This window comes from Polypterus senegalus, chromosome 6 (genome assembly GCF_016835505.1).
Source record: "Polypterus senegalus isolate Bchr_013 chromosome 6, ASM1683550v1, whole genome shotgun sequence".
In the NCBI taxonomy this organism is placed as follows: domain Eukaryota; kingdom Metazoa; phylum Chordata; class Cladistia; order Polypteriformes; family Polypteridae; genus Polypterus; species Polypterus senegalus.
In genome coordinates, this window is record NC_053159.1 from 137,665,438 (window position 1) to 137,692,617 (window position 27,180).

A 27,180-nucleotide genomic window follows, 5' to 3' on the forward strand; every position below is an offset into this window, starting at 1 on the left:
ATATATATATATATATATATATATTTATTTGTTTATTTATTTTTTAACTATTCTGACATCTGTAGTGCAAGCGTGCAGATCCAGAATTGTTTTTAGTAATTTGTACTTTGAAGACAGCATTATAATATTGCTGATTGTTATTGATAATGCCATTTCTTTTCTAGTGAACTCCATTTGTCTACAACATGGCCACAACTGTCAGAAGGAATTGTTGTTGATAATGATGTATATTCGTAAGTTGTAACCTTGGCTTCTTTATCCATCTATTCATCATCCAACCTGCTATATCCTAATACAGGTTCACGGGGCGTCTGCTGGAGCCAAACCCAGCCAACACAGGGCGCAAGGCAGGAACAAACCCCAGGCAGTGCGCCATCCCACCGCAGGGCTTTGCTTCTTTATGTAAAATATAAAATTTGTCTTTTGCTGATTGAATGAATATTACCAGTAACCTAAAATTAAATCATTATCTTACATAAAGTGAATATGGCCATTTGGTCTCATCGTTATTATTGCTATTTTTTTAATACTGAAATATATTTTCTTTTATAGTAATGATTCAGCCCTATTTCTGAAAGTATTGTAACTTAGTTCATTGCAAGTTTAATGAGCAGCTTAAGACTATTGTAGCAGCTTCAGATACAAGGTAAATGCCAGCTTTAGGAGGGAACATCAGTCAATTACAGTCCACACTCACTCAATATACCTAAAATATACTAATAAATGAAATATGCTTTTTCATACTTCTGATCACATTTTGTCATGAGACATTTTATTCAGTCTTATATTTCAAAATACATACAGTGGAACCTCGGGTCACGAACGTCTCTGAACACGTACAAATTGGGTTATGACCAATAAGTTTGCCAAACTTTTGCATCTTGCACCTTCTGGTTCGTTCGCGCTGATGATTTGCTCACGTGTTCAGTTTCTCCCTGTACTGTACATTGTTCTTGGTGCATCACGCAGAGGGACTCTCCCTCAAAACTGTAACCTCCTCTCAACCTAGTTTCCTCCTGTGGTATAGCGGGTCCACAGCTCCTGACAAAAAGGCCAGTTTTAATAAATGATCACCACACTTGCGGCTTAGCAAGGGGGTGTGGTGGTGTTGTGGCCGAAGTGGTTCCTGAGGAGTTCGTGATGTGGGCGTTTCTCATCTAAGTGCACAGGTGAGAAGCAGTCCGTATCTGTAATTGTTCCCAGGAGCTGCTGATTGCCACAACTACCACATCCTCTTCATAAACAGAAGTGCGAGTCGGCTAAAGGGAAAAAGAAAACAGGAAAGAATGAGAGAGAGAGAGAGGAAAGAACGAGAGAGAGAGAATGAGAATATATTTACATACGTATGGTCTGGAACGGATTAATTGTATTTACATACAGTCCTATGGGGGAATTACTTCGGGTCACGACCAAATCCACTGTATATAACTTGTAATTGAGTAATATGAGTGTGATAAATGGGTGGATTTAAAAATAAAGTTTTAATGTTAATAATCCGATTTTATCTATTTAGTACTATGCAGTTTACAGCAACTGTTTAGTTGGATTTTATTAAATATTTGTTCATACCTACTAAATTATTTTGAATGTTTTCAGCTGTGGTGATTTGCTATTTGGTATGCCTTTTTTAGTGATTTGGATCCAGTTCAAGCTCCACATTGGTCAGTAAGAGTGAGAAAAGCAGAAAACCCTCAATGTTTATTGGGTAAGATGCTATCTGTTGAATTATATGTTGCATGTTTGTGGAAGTAACATGACTCAACTACCCTTCTGTCATGTTTTATTTGCCATATATACTTCAGATAAGCCAAGAACTTTAGGATCTAAAATAGTTATTGGCTTATTTGTGGGCCATACGGCAATTTTTTTTAATTGCTTTTCACTTTGAGTGTATGAAAAGGCTGTGAAATCACTATACAGAAAGTAATGAAGCCAAGTGGTACTGTGCCAAGTTGTAGAATCGTATCTGAAGTATAATCCACTCACTGTAACTCATTTCCCAGTTACACACTTAGCAGAAGAGTTGTCATACATTATGTGCCTAGCTTTTCCTAATAACCAGATTAATCCAGCAGTCAGCAAAGTGTATAAATACGTAATCAGTGGCTGCACAGCATTTATAAAAAATGTCTAATCGCAGCATAGTATTTACAGTACAACACAAGCTGGGGAACACCTGCAAGGATGTCTCCACAACACTCCCGATCTGAAGTAATACAGCATGGAAGAAACTGACAACATTTGTCAATACAAACTTCCTAAATAATGCGGCTGAACGATTTGTTAATTAGGGATGCCAACTCTGCATCTTTTAACTGAAGATTACAACTTGAAGTGGGCTGTTATACACTGGTATGACATACTGGCTTTATTCCGTTTTTTGCTGCGGTGTATCTCATCTCCCATTCTGACCTTGAAGGGGACCCCCAATGCCCAAGATATCCAGTCTAATGTACCTATATCAAAGTAATCAAAACTCTAAGGGTGACTCAAATGCTTATTAGGAAATCATGTAAAATTTCCATCACATTGGCAGGACCAACAAGCCGACAAAAACGTACATACTGGCATTAATTTCCTGCTAGTTCAGTTTTGTATTTAATTGCGGTAAATGTATTTGATTCAGTATCACACTATAATTCAGTCCAAATATAAATATAAAATATGGTTTCTATGGCTTTAATGGCGCGTTAGTGCTTTTTTGTTTCCTAATGCATGCAGAATACATTTGGTAATGTTACTCACCATAATACATCTGTTAAAACTACTCATGAGGTGGTCTAAGTTAGTACGCAAGTTTGTTCCCCTTCTCTAACTCCAAGAAGCACACTTCAGATGCACTTAGTCTTGATCTTGGTCTGCTGCAGCGGAGTCTGCAGTCCTGGGGCACACTGTAACAGTGGTCCCCCAAAAGTTGGTCTTGTTACTGTTGATACTGTATGTACTAAGACCAAATCAGTAAAGGTAATATGAGGTGACAACACACTGCACCTAACTCAAACTACTTTCTGTCATTCTGCATGAAAGGATAACATTAACACCTGTTCTTGATCATCACTACAAAATACATGGGATAAGTAACACACTAAAAAATATTTGGGCTGAGTATTGCTTTAAATTACAGGAGTTTAAGAAAATATTAAAATCATGTCTAGTAATAAACTTCAAAGAAATCAGAAAGGTTTATAACCGTTTCAGAAATACTAGAGAATGTGAATGATGCTAACTTGGAAGACCACAAGGATACTGTACATAAAGTCTAAAACTGTCCAAATAGACAACGACAAACAAGTAATGGAATTTCGATCACACTGAAAGTATTGTAAAATTTGACGTAGTATTTTAGTGACTTCTTTGAGGTTAAAGGTGAGCAAGAAAGCAGTCAAGTAAGAAGAGTTTATTAGGGTATCAGGTTCAAAATGGGAAAGAACCAACTTTGGTGCCTTACATAACGAATTCTAAAGAAATAGTATATTGACCTACGTACAATCTTTCCCACTTTTCTGGATGTAGGGAACACTGTCACCAATCTGTGCTAGCTGCTGATAATTTATGTTAGAGGGGGCCGTTAGCACATGGCAGACGAAACCAAGTCTCTTTTCCTGTATGCTCTGTAATAATGTTACTCTTAGCCTTTTCCTATGATCAGGAAGACACAATTTACACTTCTGTTTCTCTCCTTCTTGCTAAGTTTTTCATGAAAAGACTCTTGACCACGCTCTTGCTTCAAGTTCACCACCATCCTCCTTCCATCTCTCTGTAGGTGGCCCTCCCTTTGCTCATTGATTTATGGTGTTTCCTCCATTGCTCCTGATGGTGGTCCTCATTTATATACTCAGCTTGTCACCTTTCTAATCTGTCTCGGTAGTGCGCCAACAGTTACTTGTATAAATAACTTAATTATATTACTCATTACTTACAAAAAAAAGTAAATATGTTATAGAGTTACAAATTACAAAATGTAATGCTATACAAATAGTGTGTTACTTTTGTTCTTTTGCATGAAAAACGGAACATTTCAGTGGCCAACATTTGTTATTGAATCTTATGTCCATATATCGTCATGAGACTCAACAGAAACATAGCCAAATCTAGTAATTGTCTTCTGTTTTATAATATTCCCTTTTTCCGTCCTGAAATAGAAGCCTCCACGATTTGGAGTATGAACAGTAGTTGCTGCACCACCAGATCATACTGTTTCAAAATATCTGTGGCAAATAGCTGGATTAAAACTAAACTGATGCTTTATTTATTGGTTTCTGTTATGCCAGACATAAACTATATGATTTTTAGAAATTAGGGTGGGCATGCAACTACTCACATTACATAGTAAAGTTGACAGCCATACATGTACTCAATCTGTGCAAACACTTTCAGTCCGAGTGATCACCCATGTCATAGCACGTCAGATTATGCTTGTATATGACCCTGATGGTCAGTTTTGCCCATTCAAAAAACATGATGGCCATAGGCTTCTCACAATTTCAACAAAGAATAGGGCTGCTTTCCTGAGTCTTGTTGTACTGTGCTCTGAAAGTATAAAGAAAAGTAAAAGACCACTTAGCTGTTTGTGTGTTGCTATATGATTTTTAGTTTTTTTAAATCAAAAATGTGAAAATGAGCATGACCAAGGCAATACTCAATGTACAATATACTGTGATTGATGCACAATGAAATTTTATTGCAACATTAGAAAATTAGGTCCTGAGACTGTTCACCGTATAAGACAGCTGTCTGAAATTTATGACATAACAGAAATGCGTCCATTCATACAACAGCCCAATTGTAATATGCATTCGGGTATTACCACATTCTTGTACTGCATGTGAAGTAATGGCCGATGAAGCTAAAACTCAGGCCAGCTCAGAAATTCAGTAAATTCAGTGTCTGCCAGTCGGGTTTAAAATCAAGTATAAAATCATGCCAAAACTGCACAGTGTACACCCAGCATTAGTGGATTGCACGCAGCATTCTCTTTTCTGCTTGGCTCTGCAGTTGTGCCCTGCAGTGTATGTACCAGCTTACCATGTTTGGTTCTTGCCATACATTTAGTGCTGCTGCAGTAATCACTCCATTCTTGTATTCGTAAACTGCGTGGGTTAAATTTAACCCTCAGTGCATGCACGATTAAATGTATACCAATGATTTTTATTTAATTCTTTTTACTTGCATGTTACTCAAGAACTTAACCTCTTCCTTACTAGCTGTCACCAAACAGCTGGAGCAGTAGGCAATACACTTACAAATACATGTACAAAATAATGCAGTATTTTTTTATAAGCTTTCATAGCAATGTAGTAATGCATATTTGTTTTTTTTTTTTCTTTGAATAATGCAGGTATTTTTATTTCATTATGTTACTCATTACTTTTAAAATTAGTTTTATGTTATCCATAACTGTTTTCATTTTAAATATTCACATTTGGCTTACTCATGAATGTCACATTTTTCATGGTATTTTGGTTAATCACTCATGATTTGGCTTATCTGCAAACATACAGGGTAAATGTTCGTCTGACTACAAGGTTTGAAGGTTTTGCCCACTTGAATGTCTTACAGAATTAAAAAAGGCATAGAGTGGGACTATAAGGGGGTTGCCTGTGCATGATGATGATAAAAAATGCTTAATGGGTTAATGTACTTTTTACAAGTAGCTACTTGCTCTTTTGCTTTTTGTGAAAATCATTCAGAAAATTTGACTTGTGCTAAACGTTAACATTACAAAAGCACAACATGAAGGTTCAATGTCTGTTTATCTTCTGTGGACCCTTGTTCCCAGGACATATTTTTAGAACACAGAATATAGGTATGGAGTTCTTCAGTTTTTTCTGAGCAACAGCACAACGTGTAATTGAAAATTGAAATGTTGTGTCAATGACAAATGTAAGGGATTTTAGAAACAAAAAAGCTCAGTTTGTTATGTTAAACCAAGAGGATGAACCAAAGCAAGTTTTTTTCTGTTTCTGCTGAAAAGGAAAATATGCTTGTTGTCAAAAATGTTGACATGCTAAAATTAGTACAAAACTGTGAATGGATTTAATTTTCAGATTCATTGGAGAGTACTGTTAACACTGACTAAAGTATGTTTAGCAATGAATTGCATTTGTAGCATATAAAATCTGAAAGAGCTGGAAAAATAAAAACAAGGATACAAACACAAACTTTCAGGTTTCAAATCTTTGTCAAATGTGAATGCTCAGTAACTGAGACATTAAGTCTAACCTTCTGTTTATTTTAGTTTCCAGAATAAACACAATCTAGTTTTTGTTTGCATTTGTAGATGTATGCTGACATAGACCTTCTAAACCTCTCTATACTCATATAAATGTAAATCACATTACACATTTCAAATTATTAATTATGAGTATTTGCTAATACTGCTGACTTGGTTAAAGCCAAAGAAGAAACAAACAAATGTTGTAAGTTAGAAAGAAACCATTTTTCAGATGGTATATGAATAACCCTATCAAGTAGACATAAGCAACTTTCACTTACTGTGGTGGTTAGTAGATAAAATTCTGTAGACATTTAGTAGCAACAGCTTCAGCAAGTGGAAAAGAAGAGAGTGGTTGCAATACAAGTTTTCTAATGTGTTAGGAAGTTTGCACATTTTTGAAAGCTATTCCATTAGTTCTATATATTCGCTTCACTCGCCCACCCCCGTGTTTTGGTTTAGCGGATATACAATTTAAAGAGATATTATTGTTATTTTCATGGGAATTATTACATATACATTATTTTCACTTTTACTTTAAAACGTTTGTCAAAACAATACTTGTCCTTTATTTCCGGCCCCGGGCGTGGTTGCATCTCTTTCTCGCAAGACGTATAACGCTGCTCGTTTTGTGAAGGGGGTGTAGCTGAACGCACGCTAAGGAGATGCCATCGGATCACCTGCTGTCTTTCTACTGCTGCTGTCACGCTGCCCGTTGATCATTTTAAAGCCTGTACAGCTGCTGTTCTTTTTGCCACTTTGTGTCTCTGCCGCTCGCGTTGTGGGGGGAGTTTGAGGGATTAGGGTGGCTGAATGCACGCAAGGAGAAGCAGTCGGATCATCTGCTGGTTTTCTACTGCTGGCGAGCTGTGTGTTTTGCTTGTCGCTTGGCGTTGTTTTAAGAGCTGGGAGCAAGTTAAAGTGTCTCTCGTGGGACTTCAAATTGTCTTCCGAGAAGATCATGTCTTATCTTCCCTCCCCAAGATTTTTTTGTATAATAGAGAGATATTTCTGTTCCTAGTAGTAGTTCACCACGAAATGCTCAGAATATAATGTCTGCTTTGAAGATGAGTGAATTAGAATGATTTGGTGGGTGATTTCCCTCTTGGTACATTACTTTTTCATTTTTGCCCAAAGACTAATTGTTTAATAACGTAAGACAACGTTATCATTGCCCTGTTTTCTTTGGCATTGCATATCAGACTTTCATTTTATGCAAAAGCCTGCAAGCTGCAGGGGCATAGCAGTGTTAAAATAAACCCCACCTTACTCAAGGTGAATTCATTGTGGAGCTAAAAATGTGAGGCTTTATGTGAAGACTTGGCAGAATTGGTCTCTTGGTATGTGTCAGTATATCCTTACTCAGTAAGGGACGTAGCCAGAAACACACTTTTGCAACCCTTAATGGACAAACCCAAGTATGAATTATTGCCGAGAAGGTTTGATTTCTGCAAAGCTAATAAGTGAAAAAGAAACGTCACCTCCTCTGCTTATAACTGAGCAAAATTTATTCGTTATATGCAACAGCTCAGTCTAGGCCGATTGCCTAAGACACTGTCCTCAAAAAAGGATTGAACAGTTCTCTGCTGAAAAAAAGAATTTTAGTTCATGGATATCAGATTGAGTGCTGTATGGAGTGAAGCTTCACAGTAAGAAAGTGAGTTGTACAAGGTAGAGAGATTGTACAGTATGTAAAAAGCAAAGTGTTCCTCTTTCCAAAGCATTTATTTTGTTATTAATCATTGGAGCAGTAGATCCTTTATCTTTTTGTTTTGTTTGCTGATTAAATTGGAGAAGGATAGAGAAGCACACATAGTGACACAACATTCTCAAAACTCTGTTAATCCATTTCAGGGTTTTTGGGGGCAAACAATGGCACAAAGAAAAAGCCAGCCCTCTGCATGACAGCAGTCCCTTGTACAGTACAGCAAGCATATCTCTATATATAATCTTCATTTGAATCTTGATCTTTGTTTGTCCGTGAATGAATAAGAAGCAGCACTAGATGGCAGTAGAGAGACAGCTAAAACATAGGCATTGCATTAAGAATCTCCTCCAGGCTTATACTACTGAAGACTGTAGTACTCCAGTCACACCTCAGAACACAGACATTCAAACTAAACAAATTGTGCTTTAAATTAACTAAAGAGATCTTCATTTAGATCTTGATCTTTGTCTGCGAATTCCACACATGCATAGACCACCTTCCAGTTTAATACGTCGTTGTTACTCACGGATGTCAAAAATGTGCTGGAATAACGAAAGGGGTGGTGGACAGTGTTACGCTGGTTAGAGAATGAGATTGCCGAAGATAAAAGGTACGTGCCTACGTAACATATGAATGAAAGAAAGACAGTGGGTAAAATGAATGACAACGTAACAGCACGTTCCGGAAATTATTATTGCTACGTTGTAGCCGGCGAGTGCTGCGCGTCTCACAGTTGTACCGTGTCTTGCTCACATGTCAGTGAAGTGATCTCTATTTATGCTTTAAAAAGCCTGGATACCTATGTGCCCCCCTTTTATAACCATTGCTCCGTGTATATTGCCTTACTCTTTGGATTGCCACAAAGCAACCTGCGAGATTAGACAAAGGTTGAGAAGAGATTGTGTGAGGAAACGACAGCGTCGTGAAAACGAGACGGACTGTGAATGGACAGAAGCAGAAAAGCTCCTAAACCACCACATAATTACAATTCGGATAGTGATTCTGAGTAGGCCGTTCCTATCGAAGCAGTGTCCAAAGGGTTTTCTTTTGTAATTTTGTTTCCCTTATAAAAAATCATAATGCTGTGCGACGAAGGGCCCAGTTCACGACTGGCAGTCGCGTTGAAACAGGGAGTCCTTCACAGACAACTTTAACACGCGCAACGTAGTTGGGAACACATGGCTAGTATTATTATAATATGTAATTTAAGTGTGTTTGTGTTTATTAAAATTGAAGATTACTTCGCACCAGTTGTAGTGTGTTTTTTTTAACATGGCATGCACTGCAGCCAAGCTGTTCAGATTTAATCATCTTAGACTCTTTCAGTTGTAAACACTTTATAATGAATTATGATAAGTATTTAAAATAATTAAACTTGAATTAGGTAGAAATATTTTCTGTTTCTTTGAGCCAGTGATATGGTATGTTTCTCAGACTTAAAGTATTTTAAGATATGTTAGTAGTATTGTGCTCATCTGAGAAGTTACGTTGATTGAGGGGAATAAAAACCTAAAGAGCCATAAAAATAAAAAGTACTGTCTACTGTGCAGAAAACTATATACAATGCAGTAATATAATACAATAATTAAGGTTTGTATGGCAGTTAAAAATTAAAACAAATTGTTACTACATAGTCATTAGTGTTGCTTGATATTTTTGGCAGGGGATTTCCTACATGAATTCTTTAAACTTTGTTGTCGTAAAGAATCAACTGAAGAAATTCTTGGGAGATCATCTTTGGAGGATGATGGAAAAGGTATTATTGTATGTTCCTTTAATAATCAGTGCAGAGTTATTAGTTTTAAAAGTAATTAAGAAATTTGTTTAAAGTAAAGAAGCTTGTTTCTTCCAAAGATTAGAAACTTTTTTTTTTCTTTTTCCAGAAAATAATGAAATTAGTCATGCCTTATCTAAACTCACTGAGCCAACCACTGTCCCAATTCCTAAATTGTCTGTCTCCAACATGGTCCATAGTGCACGTAAAAGGATGCGTAGGCGCAGACGAGTAGAAGAATCTCCTCTTAGTAATGAAGTACTGAATTCAATATTACTGGTAAGTCATGGATAAATCAAGTCTGCATGATTTATCGTCATAAAATATATAACAAGGTCTTTCAAACAGTTTGAACTTTTTCTGAATTTGATTTTACGTAGTGGCTCATTCATTGTATTTTTCTCTCAGTATCTTTTTCCAGATGCAGCCGACAAGCATATTGATGCAGTGGAAGCAAAGCAAACTTTAAACACTGATCATGAGGATTATGTATGTTAATTATCTTTGTTTTTTCTTGCTCTTTTTAAACTTTTGACTGTTCAGCAACTTTATATGCAAGAAAATCTTTACTATTTGTTATAATGACAGGCAGTTCATTAACCTTAATACCCGTTTATAATAACTTTCTAAATAAAGTGCAAATGGTCATGTACTGAGAAATGCTAAAAAGAGAAAAAAACGGAGTTAGAGCAAATTTTTTGGCTTGAAAAGCAACATTTTTATTAAATGTCATCTTTCTACTGTAAAACGTGCAAGACACTAAAAGTACAAAGTCAGAAGTTGATTAATAATATTGTGAAATGATTAATAATGATGATGCTAATACCATATATATTATCAAAAATATGTGTTTTATGCGGTATATATTTGAATGGTTTATGTACGTTCATTTACCCAACACTGTTGAGCATGATGGTTCGTCTCAACAAAAATTCTTTCGATTACATCATCATCAAGAAATAATTTCTAGTAAATAAGTAGATTTTGGCTGTCAATGTTCACTTTTATTCCTGGCTTCCCCACAAAATCAAAATGAGGTGGTGCTGATTTGAAGCAGGGTCAAACGCAGAAAACCAAGTGTCACATTCAAATTCATCAGAATTGCTTTTGGTTTCACTGTCCGTTGCAATTTCACTGCCTGCAGACACATTCACTGCATCATGAGTGCTGATGACAGGCTCCTCAACATCACTGCATGTATCACTGTTAAGAGCGTGCAACACCTAGGCAGCTGAAATAAAGTTTGTTACGAAACGCCATTATGAGGCTAGGAAATTATGCATTTACACTGTTGCCCAGATAAAGCTTGGGCCTGATGCTTAACTAAGACACACCTATATAGTTGCCCGAGTAACATCTGGAACTACACTGTTAGCACTTTTACCGCCCGAGTAATCTTTGGGTCCAACGCTTATGCAAAACGTGTCTATACAGTTGTGACACTTGGGACTAATGCTTTTAACACTGTTTCCACAGTCTGAGCGACGCTCACGTCTAATGCTAAGGAACTTAATGTACTAGAGTTTACATATTAAAAAATACCTTAAAAGACTTTTCTGATTATGACATCTAGATACAAAAACTTCCATGAAATATAAATCCATCCATTTTGTAATTGTCCCAAAATTGAGGATGTGCTCAGCACTGAGAGGAAAGCTATAACAATTCTGAACTGAACAAAACAATTTTTTAAGTTAATGTCTACCTCTAATAATCTGGATAGAATGTGCAAACTCCCTTAAATCAATAAACCTTAAGTTGGAAATCTTATAGACACATTACCAATGCCAAATTCCACCTGAAATACAAACCGTTTTCACTTCACATGATTAAAGAAGATTTGCTAAGGGCAGACACTTATCTTTAACTTCTGTTATCTGTTCAGTTTGACATAAACGCATTATTTCAGAGAATTTAGAGGTGCTGATATCTCTTGACTTGATTGCAGCTTAGTTAGCCTCATAACTGTTAAAGCTGTTTTACTACTTTTAAGAAGATACTGTAGTTTGTTTTTATGGAAAACAAATTTAGAAGCCATGTTCAGTATTTTTTGTGTGACCCATTTCTTGAAGTTATTCAGACACATTATTAGCATTGCTGGTGATAATTTTGATCTAGTTTTCTGAAAAAAAAAAAAAATAAACAAGGATAGTTTGAATAAGAGTATTGTGTTACAGCTTCTACAATTGCAAATGGCTTCAATGGCTGATCCAGTGCAGTTGTAGATGTTGATTTTTGTGACTTCCAGCTTGTTAAGGTACCTCTTTCAGCTAATCATTTTTGGATTTAGATGGATACTAAACTGCATAACATTTATTAAATATCTTAAGTTAGTTTTTAGTAATTATTTTTAAATCATTTGTGGTATTGTTGGTGGTATTCCTTCTGTGATAATTGTGGACTAAAGTTTAAAGTGTGAAATTCAAGCTGTGTAATTTTAATGGTGATCATGTGTAATCCTCATTAAATGCGTTTTTTTATACTTATGTGTTGTTGCCCTTTAAACATATTCAGAAATTATTTGAACTTCCAAGGATACCTTAAAAAATTACCACAGAGATTTATGAGACCTCTTAAATGAATAAACGTTTCAGTAAAAGGGATTTATAAACAAAATTGTTGTCTGTGAGTAAGAGAAGATAATAGTACCTAAAGCTTTGTTGGAAGCTTGTTTAGTTACTGGTGCTTTCATAATATTTGAAGTTTTAAGATGTCTTTAAAAGTACAGGGTGAGCCAAAATGAAGTATCACATTTCTTAAGGTCACTGCATGAGGTAGAGGCAGTCGAGCAGGTTGGGGTGGTGGTCCTTTGATAGGCGATCCCTTGTAGTTTTTCAGTCGGCAACATGCCTTGGTCAGCTGCGCATCATACTTTCACTGTCAAAGTGTTCTTCAAAAACAACGAATCCATCATTACTACGAAATGTTTTGAACATTTGAATGGTTGCGTAAATAAGCAAAACATTCGCTATTCAGCTGAAACCAACCTTCCTGAACTTCATCAGAATACCCATGCACAGTGAGCGTGTTACAGTTTGGTGTGCCGTTGCAGAATTTGGCATTGTAGGCCCTTACTTGTTTGAGGAGTGGGGAGCAGCGGTCACTGTTACTACAGAATATTTTGTGGCCCAAACTGGAAGAAATAGATGTGGTGGAGGCCTGTTTTCAACAGGATTGATCAAAAGCTCATATGGTGCGGAGATCCATGCAAGTTTTGTGGGAGATGTTTCCGGGGAAGCTGATCTCCCTGCGTGGTGATATCAGGTGGCTTTTATGTGCGATATCTTCTTGTGGGGCTCAAGTCGAAGGTATACACACACACTGACCACAAAACCTTGAAGCCCTCAAGGATGCTGTTCCCCTGGAAATGGCCGAATGAGTTATGCGAGAGTTCAGAAATTGTCTTAAAGAGTGTATCGCTAATGATGGCCACAACCTTGATGACATCATTTTTAAAACACAGTGAAAAAAATCTATTTTGTATACGCTTTCTTGTGTCATAATGAAATTTTATCTTGTAGTGTTTTTGTAGAATAAACGTTTGAAATGTGGTACTTCTTTTTGACTCACCCTGTACGTCTGGTCAGAGGAAAGCAAGCTAAAAAAATCAAAAAATAAATATTTTTATAACTCTTTATTACTCTTGGATTATTTGAGCAGTTTGTAATATATGTTGATTTTAGTAAAGTGTGAACTGTAGCTGGCTTGAAAATTCAATTAAAAACAAACTATTAACTGACCTTGGAATGCTTATGTTTTAAATGGGTAAGAGGCTGGATAGATGGGCGTTGGAGAAACAAGAAAAAGCTGAGTCTCCCATATGAGGGAAACATTTTAAGAGTATGATAAAAATTCCATGCATCTCACTCCACCCACCTGCCTCACTAAGAAAGGAAAACCAGCTCTGCATTTCCTTTCCTAAAACATCAGACACTACCGCGTCCAAATACATGTTGCAAAGTGGTAATATTTGGTCAGGGCATTGTGAATTTTTTAAAGTTTACTTCATGTTCGTATTTCATTTCAACAAATGATAATTAAGGTAATCTTTTGTAGTTGGGTTTCTTTCTATGTTTATTCCATATGGCCTCTAACAAATTCTTTTTTTGGTTTCTCGATTACCCAGTATGTAATTGCTGGTTACTAGTTTGAATTTGCCTTGGACAGGCAGAAGGAGAAAACTGAACAAAATTGTAAAGATGGAGACCACTATGCTTGCCCACCCATTTTGAATTGACTGACATTTGAGACCGTTCATTTACTCTGTATTGTGAACTTGGATTATTGGAAATCAAACATTGCAAAAATGTCAATCAGATTTTAAGGGATCACTTTTGTATCGGTATTTTATTTTATATCAGCTTAGAAACAAAGTTTACATAAGATAATATATCATACTTGGTAATTACATGTTTAAATTGGCACTGTTAGTGAGAATGTTCTTGAAAATATGGAATGAGGTTTATAGAGTTCATATAATACTTTATTATTTCATTTTTAGAGGCTGTATAACCAGTTCAAGTCTTCTCCAGCTGACAGCTTGACTTACAAACTTGCTCTGTGCCTCTGCTTGGTCAACTTTTACCATGGAGGAGTTAAAGGAGTAGCACATCTTTGGCAAGAATTTGTTTTGGAAATGAGGTACAGGTGGGAAAACAACATACTCATAACAGGGTAAGAAATCTGTGTGCTTATTTTTTCAATTTTTGGTTCCTTTTATTTATTTGTTTGTTTTCCATACTGTTTACTGAAGCAATAGATAATAAATTAAAGGATAAAAAACATACTGCATTAAAGTCACTCAATAGTAGCTTACAGTAGTTCATAGAAAGGAGCACCTGAGAGCAACAGTGAAAAGAGAAAAGTAAAAAATGGCACAAAGGATGGGAGAGAATATAGCTGAGAATGCAAATGATAATCCTAAGAGGTACTTTGAATATTTTAGCAGCACAAAAACACTTAGTAATAAGGTGTGTGTTATGAATAATAAAAGTAAAATAAAATATTCAAAAAAAGGAAATAGCAAATACGTTTAATTTTTTTTTGAAGTGTTCACATAATTATCAATCAGTCAGTCAATCAGAGCAAACACAGCACTTGACATCGTGGCTTAGCACCTCTTTTTGAAACAGTTGGACAGCACTTGACCACATTTAAAAAAAAAAAAAAATAAATAAAGGTGTAAATTCAGGTGTGAACCTGTTGATCAAACCGTGTACCACGGTCCTGAGGAATAAGCAGCAGCTTTCTGTGCTCAGCTGCTAAATGAGACCAATGACCAAATGTATAGAACAAGAGTAATGTGCATATATAGAGATGTCTTCTGAATGTAATCCGTCTCACTCTGGGCACACTGCAAACAGGGAGCATTATACTGTACTGCAGGCACAATATTTTTCATGTGTATGTGTACTCTAACTGAGCTGTACCTGGATATGATCCACATAAAAGTGTACAATTAGTGCCAGCTTTAAAATCTAAGCCAGAGATCTGACGAAAACGTAAGTTATAAGTGGACTAATAGAATATTAGGTGACGTAGTGTGCACCCCAAGATGGGTTAAAAGGTTGCTTATTAAACTGTACATTGCAAACTGTGCAGTCTTGTGATACATCAGTTTTAGGGGAGGTACAGGGCCAATTATGAGGCTGTGTGGTATTAGTTATAAGGGAAGAGAGACGGAGTCCAAAAATTTCAGTTTAAATAATCAGTGTTGGTCTTATCCATTGTTGGAGTTGGACTCTGAGGCAGCTGTCCACTGGCAGCAGTGTTGGATTACTGAAACGGTTGGAGTCCAGAAATTATTTTAAATTCATGTCGAGTTTTTTTTCAGTAAAGCCCTGGGTGTTGTCATGAAAATGAATCTAAGAACTGAAAGTGCATATATTTTACCTTATCTTACCTTTTACATTGTTAGATTTGACAGGTTCTTGGGGAAAAAAAAAAGTTATATAATATTAGAGAGAAAATGAAAAGACATTTTTTAACAGTAAGATTTACATCTTTACAGATTTATCCATTGCATCTGCCTGAAAGAGGGTATATATTTGATGCTATTTAGCAGTGTACACAATGGATGTAGAATGTTCCCCAGAGCAAGCTGAAAATTAAAACAAATGATTTAAAAATATTTTATTTTATATCCACTGTTTTTTGGGAAGTTTTACTGTTGTTTTACTTGCAGCTAGAGCTGGGAAGGATAAATGTGTTATTTGTGATAAAAATCATAATTTTCTAGTTTTTTTTTTCTTGAGAAATGAATGTTCTTTTTTTAATTTTATATATTTGAAATCATTGATTCAGTTTTCCTATTAAATGGCACAGCACAAACTGACGTGTTACTGTGACTGCACAGGAGGTGATGGCTGGTGTGTTGGTCTCCAGAACGGCTCACTACCTCTGGCTCTGTTTGTGATTTTTGCATTAAAGCTCTGGGGTGTCTCTGGTCGTTTGTTTTGTGCAGGGATGTCCATTATTGAACATAGATTACTGGGATCCATTTATGTTATTCACTTTAAAATGCTTGTTACACTACATGTTTTGTAGCCTAATCTGTTGTTTTATATTTTCTCATTGTGTAATAAAGTATATATTTTGTATTTTAGCTGTAAATGTGTTAAAGTGCTTTGAGCCTGTAGTCATGGAAACATACCATAGAAAATTAAACTGAATTGAATTATTGCTGTTTCCATACCTGGTGAGCTGCTTTTTCATTTTATTCATAAAGACAATATTGAACAAAACAAAACCAAAAAAGTAGTGTTTTAAATCCATAATTTTAATATGTCCTCAACAACTGCAATCTGAATATCTGAAACTGTTGTGCTTTGCATTTCTAAATAGATTGGTTTTCCTCCCAACCCCAGCAAAGCCAGGGTGCTTGTGACATTGAGTAGTCACGTCCTTGTCAGCTCTGTTTCTTTCTGAGAACTACCGGAGAACTTTGGATCTGAATATTTTAGTTTTTGACAATTAAATAACTAACTTTGTTTGTAATTTGGTGTTTGGAGCATGTAAGCTTGCAATAACGTAGAGCTAGAACAGGATGTGTGAGTATCATTTGTAATTGAACAAAATTTTATTACATATAAAAGATCTGAAAACTCTGGCAATGTATTGCACATCTACAGAAAAAGTGAGCAGAATCCTACTTGCTATAAACACCGTACTTATTGTAACGATAATCTCAATTGAATGTATAATTATGCCTTTTTTTTATTATAGTGAAGCAATGGGCATACTCAGCAAGGTGATTGACTGGTTAATTTAAAGTTCTGTAATTTTGTACAGTTCAATTTACTTGGAGTTTCTTGTCATGTTAAAATTGTATTTCTCCACAAGTATCACTCAATGGGAGGTAATGTAATGTCAATGAAATATCATGAGGTAGGGTGACCACTGGTTAAAAATTAATAAAAAGAAACCTATATACAGTATACCAAAAAGATGCTTAAAATATGAGAGTTCTACCTTTATATTCAAGGGGGATGTCCCACAATCTTGATGAAGCCAGCATTTTAAACCCTTTTTGTCTTAAGGCTGCAATAAGTAGCATATGTAGTTGTCTTCAAGATGTCCTATGTTGTTAAGACTTTTGAAAGCTCAAGTAAATATTCGAGGAACATCCAAATAAAAGCTTTAAGGTTAATAAATCTTAAAATCAATCTATAGAGTTTAAGCAGTGTACTGAAGCCATTATAAGGTGAAATTAGATCACTTATTGATTTTTATAAAAACATACTATAGTTTCTGAACTTTGTACATGCTGCAGCATTGTTCGCTTTATACAAGTGTACAAGGCTTGCTTAATAATAACATATGTGAAGGAATGGAAAGTATAGTATGTGGTTATTCTTTAATGGCACAAATGTTTTTTGGCTAAGATTTTTAAATTGGGTTTTTATCTTAGAGTGTCTAACAATATTGACTTAATAAGATGCTATGAAATACTTTCTTATTTATTCTTAAAGAATTTTCCAGTGAAGACGGCAATGTTAGGATTAGCTATGCTTCCAGTACGTACTTCAGAATCTTTATAGTCTTGGCTTGCATATATATATATTCAAGTGTTTATGAATGAGTTCAATTCTAAAAGTGCAAGTGACTAGTTCCCAATTACTGTAATTAGATTGTTGACATGAAAGAGAAAGAAAAAGGTTATTGCATTTCATTCATTTGCACCAGCGTATCTGAGATTTCCAATAATCACTGAACTCTAATTTTGTTCCTTCATGACAAAATTCTGTGCCTTTTAGTTTCATTATTACTTTGTTGATTTAGGTTGCTGTATTTATATTCAAGTGTTGTTTCTAAGAAATTTGAATTTACACTTGTTCTCACTTGTGTCTGGTTTTTCTGGGTTCATATTATCTGTCTTTAGGTAGGCTTGGCACAACACAACGTCATAGGCTACTCAGGAGAGAGGTTGTCCTAATCCAGTTACTGCACGGAACAGCCTGGATATCGATGGCTCGCTATTTATAATTTGAAAATAATAACATTTTTTATACATATGACATGTATGTTTTTAAATTTGCTTGTAAATTTGCATTTGCCTTTTATTTCAGCTAGTAGTTATAACTTAAGATTTTATTATGTTTATATTAAGATACGGTTTATCCTAAAAAAAATATTGGAAGGTTTTGTCAATATGATTCAACATATTTTAATTACCAATTTATACTTTCTTTTCACAGTTTGGCTGGTGGACCTCCTGATTTAAGATGCTGTTTATTGCACCAGAAACTTCAGGTGATTTACATCTTTAGTGTTTTTAACTATTTCTTCACATATTAGGATATAGCAGTGCTATGCAAACTTATAATTATTATACAGATATTGGTAATTTTGTAAGTAAAGTACATAAAATGTATGAAAAAAGATAATAATAATTACAGTAAACTCTTAAGGATTAGCTTTCTTGAATGTAGTCTTCAGTTTTAAATGGTTTAATTCTAAGTGCCTCAACAAGTTTCATTTGAAATTAGTGTATCGTGAAAGGTACAGAAAAGAATAAGACATATAAAAGTTAAAATCAAAGATACCACTCAGTCTGTTTAGCTCATTTTTGGTTAGCAAGTTGCTTAGCTATTTCGCTGTTCTATTCAGAGGCTTTTAAAAAGTTACCATAGCTTCCATTTCAGCTCCTTGACTTGGTAGTTTGTTTCTGTGTTTCCTGACAGTGCTTGTAATCCATATGTTAGACAGAGGTGGTGGCGTACAAGATACACTTGTAATTAATATCGTTCAAAGTCATTTTTTTTCATTCCAGCTGTAAAAATAAGTAAAATGTCTCATACAATTTTACAATACATTCCGAAAATTATTTCATGTACACCGTGAAACACTTCTTTCATTTAACAATATTTGAAGTCTCACAGGGCTAAGCAGGTTGGGATAGGTTTCTCATTTGCATTATTGGCAGTCAGTTTGAGTAAAATGTGAGCGCTCTTAAGAAAGCTGATTTGCTTAGAATTTAAGTTATTATATTAAATATCTGATATGAAAACACACTTTTGAATTATCAACATGCATTTATTGACAAAGAAAGATCAGGGAATCTCCAAGATTTACAGCGGTAAGGATACACACATTAATCGGGCAAATCTCCACTCTGGTTTTTTTTTTTACTTAAACAAAATCTGAGACTATCACCTATAAAAAATGACCAGCGTACTCTTTCTAATAACATGGGAGAGCTCTTTTTAAAGTTGCTGGACTGGAAATTTCAGAAATATGAATATGAGTAATGAAATGCATTTCAGTTTAATATAAAAGCATCCATTTGAATAAGGGACAGAAGAGCATAACAATGCTGAGAGCTTTCACAATGAAAATACTTGCTCATGCAGTAACTGAGGCTAACAGTAGCAAAAGCTGAACATCTGCTCTTTTTGCTATATAAATGCCTGACCTGTGAAACTAAGACAATAGTTAGTGAGTGACACCTTAACGCCACTGACATCTGCTGCACAGTGCCATTGTGGCAGGCTGTGAAGACAATGGTGAGTCCTAGAAAAGCATGGAATATGGCACTATAACACCAAAAGACCAATGGTAAAGTGTACAGTAAGTAACAAATAAGTTTTCATTTTCATTTTTCTGTTACTCTTGTTGTCACAAGTCACCCACAGACCCAGATGATTTGGGGTAGTATAGACACATTCATTAGACATTATTTCTTCTTCAAACATTTCATGTGTTTATATCTCAGTGTTTCTTCTGTTTAGATCAGGTCTCATTGTTTTACCTACATGCCAAATTATGCAATTTTTATTCACTGGATGGTCTTCCATCCAATTAAATGTTTTTTGGGATCACCTTTGAAATAATTCACCCTATATACAGTCCCAATTTAATAGTATTTGCCCTTTTAGATCCTATCCACTTTTTAAGTGGTATTCTTGTAAAGCATACAGATTGGCTTTGCCTTTACACTCTTCAGGTTATTCTCATATTTCGTAGTAAGTTTTATCTTCCATGCTTAAAGCAGAAGGTTTCTTCAAATGATTCTTCTTCTTTTATTTTTCTTCTCTATTCAAAAGTACAATTGTGCTTGTTCATAAAAACATGTCACCAAGTCATTCCTCAACCTACTTCACAGCAGACAGGTTATATCATTTATTTGGCTTAGGCCAAGTGTCATACTTAAAGTTGCTCCCACTGGTGTTCACTTTTATGTGAGAAAACACTTAAAGAACTAAAGTTTTCCGTTTTTATTTTTGTTTTTTCTGTTTGATATTTATGATGTACAAAGATGTGTTTTTTTTCATTCAATCTTAAAACTGTCAAGTTATGATGTTTATAATAACAAAACTGTGACCTTAATAAATCTTCAACTGCAATCATATGAAATCTTTACAGTGTTTAGAGTTTGTCAGGTGAAAATATTACAATGCACTATTTACTGAACACTTAAACAACAGAAGTACAAAGTGATAGTACAAAGCGTCAAACTCATCTGTGCGGCGATTGTAAAACGCATACTAGAGTTTGACAGAAAATAGAGAGTCAGTAGAATTTTGAGGCAAAGTTGTGTTGAATGGCGAGGACAAAAATGGCATTTACTGTCCAGTATTTTAGGCTTAAAACATTAAATAAAATATATTTATAGTGCAATAGAATTGAGAAAAGGTATTATTTAACATGTATCTATTTTTATTTTCTTAGAAGAAGTCAGTAATTTAATTAATGAATCGCTACATTTGGTTTTAAGTACTGCTGGCTTTGTCTTGTGTGCATAGTTGAGTGAATTCTGAAGATCTCATTTTCATTATCAGTCATCCCATAATTCCACAATTAGGAGAGTTTGATTATTTTTTTTGTATTAATTTCTATATGCATTGCTATTATTTATATACTATGTGTTTTATGTTTGTAATTATGGGCAGTGCTGAGTTTGTGTAATGGGAATTGTACTATGCAAGAATATACTGAATCAAATTAAATTTGTTTCCCAAGATGAATAAATGTGAAATATGAATATAATTTTAGGGGAGATGTGGAAAATTAAAAAATTGAAATATTGTCTTTATTTTTTACATTTTGCTGTCTTTATTAAATGCATTTTTTATGTTTGTTTATATTTTTAATATTCTGACTCATTGACTTCACTTTAATATACCTAGATGTTGAATTGCTGCATTGACCGAAAGAAAGCCAGAGATGATGGGAAAAGATCAAACTCAACCAATAGTGGATTGACCAGTGGAACTACTGAGAGGAAGGTGTCCAACAGTGAAAACGGGAAAGTAACGCAGGGGGTTTGGGGCTCTGAAGACAGGAAGGAAAAAGGGGAAGTCGCTCAGGGAAAGTCATGGGATTCATGGAGTGACAGTGAAGATGAATTCTTTGAGTGTCTTAGTGATACAGAGGAGCTGAAAGAAAATGTGCAAGATCGAGGAAAGGATGGCACGCCAAAAGACGACAAAGAAGGGAGCGGCTGTGACACCCACCAGCAGAAAGCTGAAGGGCGTCTGTATCAGCATGCCAAACTAACGTTGCTTCACACTGGGGAACCATTGTATATCCCAGTAACGCAGGTAGGCAAAATGGCTGTGCTTAAACATTGAAGAGTGTGCAGTTGTTTAGTGCACTGACCTTTGTGTGTTGAGAAGAGAATAAAACTGTCTGCCCAAATTAGAAAGAGTTTATTATTCATTTCAAACTGTGGAAGCACTACCAAGTATAACTAGCCAGCCTTGGTTTATTGAAATGGCTTAGTGTGATGTCTGTGTAGGTATTTTGTTATGGTAATTTACAAAAGTACTGATTTACTTTAATAAGCGTAACATTAAAATGCCTACAATTTAGTATAACAAAGTCAATTATATAGATCCTTTCACTTGTAGGTTATTGTTGTGGACAAAGTGTGTGTGTGTGTGTGTGTGTAAAAAGGAACATTACTGAACCTGTTTAAACAGGAAAACGTTTGAGTTTAAATTTTATATTAGATTTTCAAATGAATTGTTGAAATTCTTATTAACTCTTTTCTCAGTAAACCAATCAAAACATAGCCATTTTAAATGAAATCAAATAAAAAATAGTTATAAACATACATGGTATGGCGTAGCACAAGCATGCTATATACAATGAACCACTAAGCATAATCCATTTTAGAAAAGAGTACAAAATGTTAAGCATCCCATATGCAGTGCAAATATGACCCTTAAAAGTCACCGACTGCTGACAGCACTGAAACCCTTTGGGTGATGTTCAGGACACGGCCTGTTTAGGGGTAAACGCTGCTTCTAAGCTTGCTGGTCTGTGCTTGGTGCTGCAGCTCAATATTTGGAAAGGCTGGAATGGGTTAATATTACACAAATGATGCGAGGCATGGCTGAAAACACACAGATACAACAGACTAGGACAATGAGAACTATACAATGTCTGTGGATAAACTGTTACTTGTAGGCTAAGAGGTTTAGTTGAGATTGTTGCCTTGTGTGCTTTCAGCCCAAATCCACAGGTTCAATGGGAACATTAGTGGTAAATAGACAGCTTTCTGCTAAAGTGGGAAAAAATATATAAATGCACAAATGTTAGCAATAAATCAGTTTGGTGTTATAATCAAATATGCAATTGTTTAAATTTAGCTTAAGAAATATAATTGCCTTGCAGCACTTCAACACATTACACAGACTTAGCTAAACAATGCCGTTCGTTTAAATGGTGTCACAAAGACAGCGTTTAAGTTTTCAGAAGCAGAATAGACAGTATCATTGAAAATTAAGTGTGTTAAACATAGCTTAGTTTTAGAGCATTTCAAGCCAATGTGTGATGTAATAATATGCTGAAATAGCAAATAGTGAAACCTACTGGGCTTTACCAAATGAAAAAGGAGTATTCTACTTGTGAGGTCAAACTGCTGCAACCTACCATGTTGGCTGTGATAGCAAGGGAAAACTCTAATGATTCTTGGTTAGGGGAAATCACACAGAGGGTTTGTGCAACAATAGAACGAGATATATTACTAATAACATGGATGATGGCAAAGGCTTTCAGATGCTAATTAGTTATCTTGTGCCAGATTGCCACATTGCATTCAGAGGCATGTCACCAGCTGTACACAAAGATGTCTTATTGAGAAGCTGCAGGAACTGAGAGCCCAGCCAGTTATAGCCAGTAAGCGCGCACATTTATGGTTTCCAACGTATGCATTCATTATTCGTGTGTTGCCTCTGTTGTTTGATCACACAGTGCAATGAGTTCTATTTGATTTATTTGTTACAGTTACAAATCAATATTTAAAAAATGATCTTTTTTAAATGTATACTGTATATATAAAAAAGCTGCTGGATTTTTCAAAAATCTCTCGGCATTCAGCAGGCTAAAGAATTGTGGACAATTTTAATTTGAAAGAGCAATGAAAAAAATCTGAAATAAACAACACACACTATATATCCATCCAACCTGCTGAATCCCAACTACAGGGTCATGGGGGTCTGCTGGAGCCAATCTCAGCCAACACAGGGCACAAGGCAGGAACCAATCCTGGGCAGGGTGCCAACCCATCGCAGGACACACACAAACACACATTAGGGTCAATTTAGAATCGCCAATCCACCTAACCTGCATGTCTTTGGACTGTGGGAGGAAACCGTAGCGCCCGGAGGAAACCCACGCAGACACGGGGAGAACATGCAAACTCCACGCAGGGAGGACCCGGGAAGTGAACCCAGGTCTCCTAACTGCGAGGCAGCAGTGCTACCCACTGTGCCACCGTGCCACCCCACACACACTATATTTTATAGCAAATGTTGGACCTGGCCAAGCAAATGTTCTTAAATGACTAATCATGATTCTGATTCTCAAGTACACAATGGATCCAAGAAAGTTTATTTTTAAACAAAAGGAAAAAAAATCGAGTTTTCAGTGAAGTTGTCTGTCCCCTGTAGTGAACTGGCAACAGTTCAACAATTATTGGGCAGATATTGCTGGGCTCCATTTATGTTAAATCAGTTTCAAAACGCTTTGTTTCCTGTCCGTTTGAACACACCTCTGTTTCTTTGTGTATGCGTTATCCTATTGGGAACAAAGACGAGTGCTGTACAAACATAAACTGAATTGTGCCGTGTCACCAGGTTATAACAAAGAAAACAACACACCTAAGAAAACTCTTTGTTATCCATTGTTATGGGGAAGAGGAAAGGTCAGATTAATCAAAAGAGACAAATACATTTTTAATCTTCAGTAAAATGGTTTAAAAAAAAAAATGTAAAAGTTAAACATAACAGAACTGTAATGAAGTTCAAAACGACTAAAACAGTTCTTGGCCTCCTAGGAAAAGTACGTAAGTGTACCTGCTTCCTAAAGTACTGTGAGGGTGAGGGAGATGGAGAAGGTGGCAAAAATATATACAAGAGGTTAAATTTAAATGAAATTAAATTTAAGGTTAAATTTAGAGTGCCTGCTTGCACCGAGCTGTACAGTACAAATGAAGTGTATGTCATGAACAAAGAACAAGTTAAAATGATCTCAATCTCTGGACCTGGACGCGACTGGAAAGCAGCGGCTCAAATTTAGGTCCTCAAGTGAAGATCTTAAGACATTGAAGTTCTGGAAGGTTGCTGATAGGATGAATTTTTGGGATGGATTTCTCTTAATGTATCCTACAACATTTTTAAAGGTTATAGGGAAAAAAAAAACATTCTTTATTATCTATGTCATTTGAGCCTTCAGAAATACTGGACACCAAATCTATAATATCACTTCTATTTATGAGCAAAATATATTGCCCTTTTAAAAACATTTGTTTTGAAATACAATGAAGGGTATTTTGGTTGCCAGTATTCATCTAGTTTTTTTGGCTGTAAAATAAGTTTGTGGTGTTTATTTTCTGTCGTTTTTTTATTGTATTACATGTGGCATTATTTCTTGACATGAGTATTTGGATATGTTTATTATCACTGCTAAGCAAAGATTGACAGAGTGTGTAAGACCTAGTGACACTGTATCCAAGTCCAGATAAAAAGGTACTGCGGTTATTATTGGTTTGAAGTTGACTGAAATATGGAAGACAGGTCTGTGGACAATGCAATAAAGTCTTTAAACTGTCAGGCCTCATCAAATGCAGCCCAGGGATGGTGTGCAGGTGGTTTTGCTTTTGGATTTCATTAAAAAGTATAAAATTGGAGACTGAATGGGGCAGCTTTTGTCAGTCCCTTTCATTCTTTCTGACATTTTTCTTGAAAAGAGAAGCCATCAAATCCTGTTGCAGGCAGTTTAATTGCAAGGGGTGACCTTTTTGTCTCTGCAGGAACCAGCTCCAATGACAGAAGATTTGCTAGAGGAACAGTCAGAGGTGTTGGCCAAATTAGGGACATCAGCTGAAGGAGCACATCTCCGGGCAAGAATGCAAAGTGCCTGTCTGCTGTCAGACATGGAGTCCTTCAAGGTATGCATTATCTTGTTAAACATATTCAGTTCCCAAAGAAAAGCAATGTACATGAAAATTACATATATATATAATATCTATATCTATATATATATATATATATATATATATATATATATATATATATATATATATATATATATATATATATATATATATATATTTAAGTCATGCAAGTCAAGAGAATCCATTAGTATCTTCTTATGGTGTAAGTTCAGTCTGTACACTGAAGCTTTATTTCCAATGGCTGTAACCACAGGTATGCATGAAATATAAAGAATGATTTTATTGCATGTGCACGTGCCTTTTTTGAAATACCTAAATACTTATAATCGCTTCTTAAAAAAGTGAATGTATATTAAAGAAAAGAAAATAGAATGATCTTAAAAAAGTAACCTTTATTTTATTTGCCTTAAGTATAACCTGATTTTCACTTATGCTTTCTAGTCGAAAGTAATCTGAGTGAATGTGTGTTGGGTTTCAGTGTTTTGCCATGTAATGCTGGGACAGACGACAGGTTCCTGTTAACTGTGCAGTACAGTAAGCATTGTCCGAAAATGTGTGTGCATTAAGTCATGGGAAGATTAGTTACGTATACTGTACTGGTAAAATAATATATTTTGTCTTGACTCATTCTTATTTGGACTTACTAAGAAGATATTTCTGACAGGAAATGCTAGTGTGTTTGCATTTAATTTTTACATACAGTGCTTTCCTTATAAAATTGCCTGTTAATCTTTCATATTTTGAAACTTTCTACTTCTAGTACATTAACACTATATACAGGGCATGTCTGGCTTTACTGTTTCACTGGTAGTTTTGATGCTGAGAATATCTTCTGACAGATTTAAGCCAACAGGTTTGCAAAGGAAAGGTTTTGAGGTTAAAGTGGTGACAGTATATTAAATGTGGTTTGTTATAAACTGAAAGTTTGATTGTTTTGTATCAACACATCTTTGAGAATTAGGGGCACACAATATGCCTCTGCATGTGACAGACCAGTGGGTGGCACAACAAGCTATCAAGTCATGATGTGAAAAGTATGCAGGGTAAGAAGAATTTAGATTTTTGGATATTGACAAACAAGCATCTGAATACGGGGAAAAAAGTTCTCCTCTTACCCAAAATAAGTTTAATGTTTGGTTTATGGGTTTTAGATGGAATTCTTAAATACAAGTAATAATAATTTAAAGCAGCATTTTGTTAATTTTATGCTTTATTATTGTTTAGTTTCATAGTTGTAATAAACTGTCATCTCCATTTTAATGTATGAATTTTATTTTATTTTGAAATTTGCCATACCTGCTAGATTTAAATATAAATTGTGCAGGCTGATATTAATAAGACTGTTAATTTAATCTCACTACTGAATTTAACTTTCTGTATAATTGTGCTTACTGAGGCATTATGTGGCATTTGGCTTTAATTATCAGCTCTCTTGAGGACATTAGGTTTGTAGCGTGATAAATTATGCGACTTCCAAATTTGACAGATATATAGTACCTCTGTCAATTGTTGTGTAAACTGTAGCTTACACTTTTAGTGTCAATATTTGAAATGCCAGAGGACAACAGACAAGCGGTACAGCC

At 35.3% G+C, this 27,180-nt stretch overlaps 1 protein-coding gene across 2 annotated transcripts in view; it reads left to right on the forward strand.

Moving 5' to 3' along the window:
- The window catches only part of rab3gap1 (RAB3 GTPase activating protein subunit 1), an 86,779-nt gene that overhangs the window by 31,480 nt on the left and 28,119 nt on the right, over positions 1 to 27,180 (forward strand). For both annotated transcript variants that reach the window (XM_039757313.1, XM_039757314.1), the window contains exons 10-18: positions 165 to 233; positions 1,632 to 1,705; positions 9,586 to 9,678; positions 9,806 to 9,975; positions 10,105 to 10,185; positions 14,198 to 14,370; positions 18,393 to 18,447; positions 21,324 to 21,737; positions 25,454 to 25,591. In XM_039757313.1, coding sequence (XP_039613247.1) covers positions 165 to 233; positions 1,632 to 1,705; positions 9,586 to 9,678; positions 9,806 to 9,975; positions 10,105 to 10,185; positions 14,198 to 14,370; positions 18,393 to 18,447; positions 21,324 to 21,737; positions 25,454 to 25,591 — 1,267 coding nt within the window. The remainder of the gene's footprint in view (positions 1 to 164; positions 234 to 1,631; positions 1,706 to 9,585; positions 9,679 to 9,805; positions 9,976 to 10,104; positions 10,186 to 14,197; positions 14,371 to 18,392; positions 18,448 to 21,323; positions 21,738 to 25,453; positions 25,592 to 27,180) is intronic.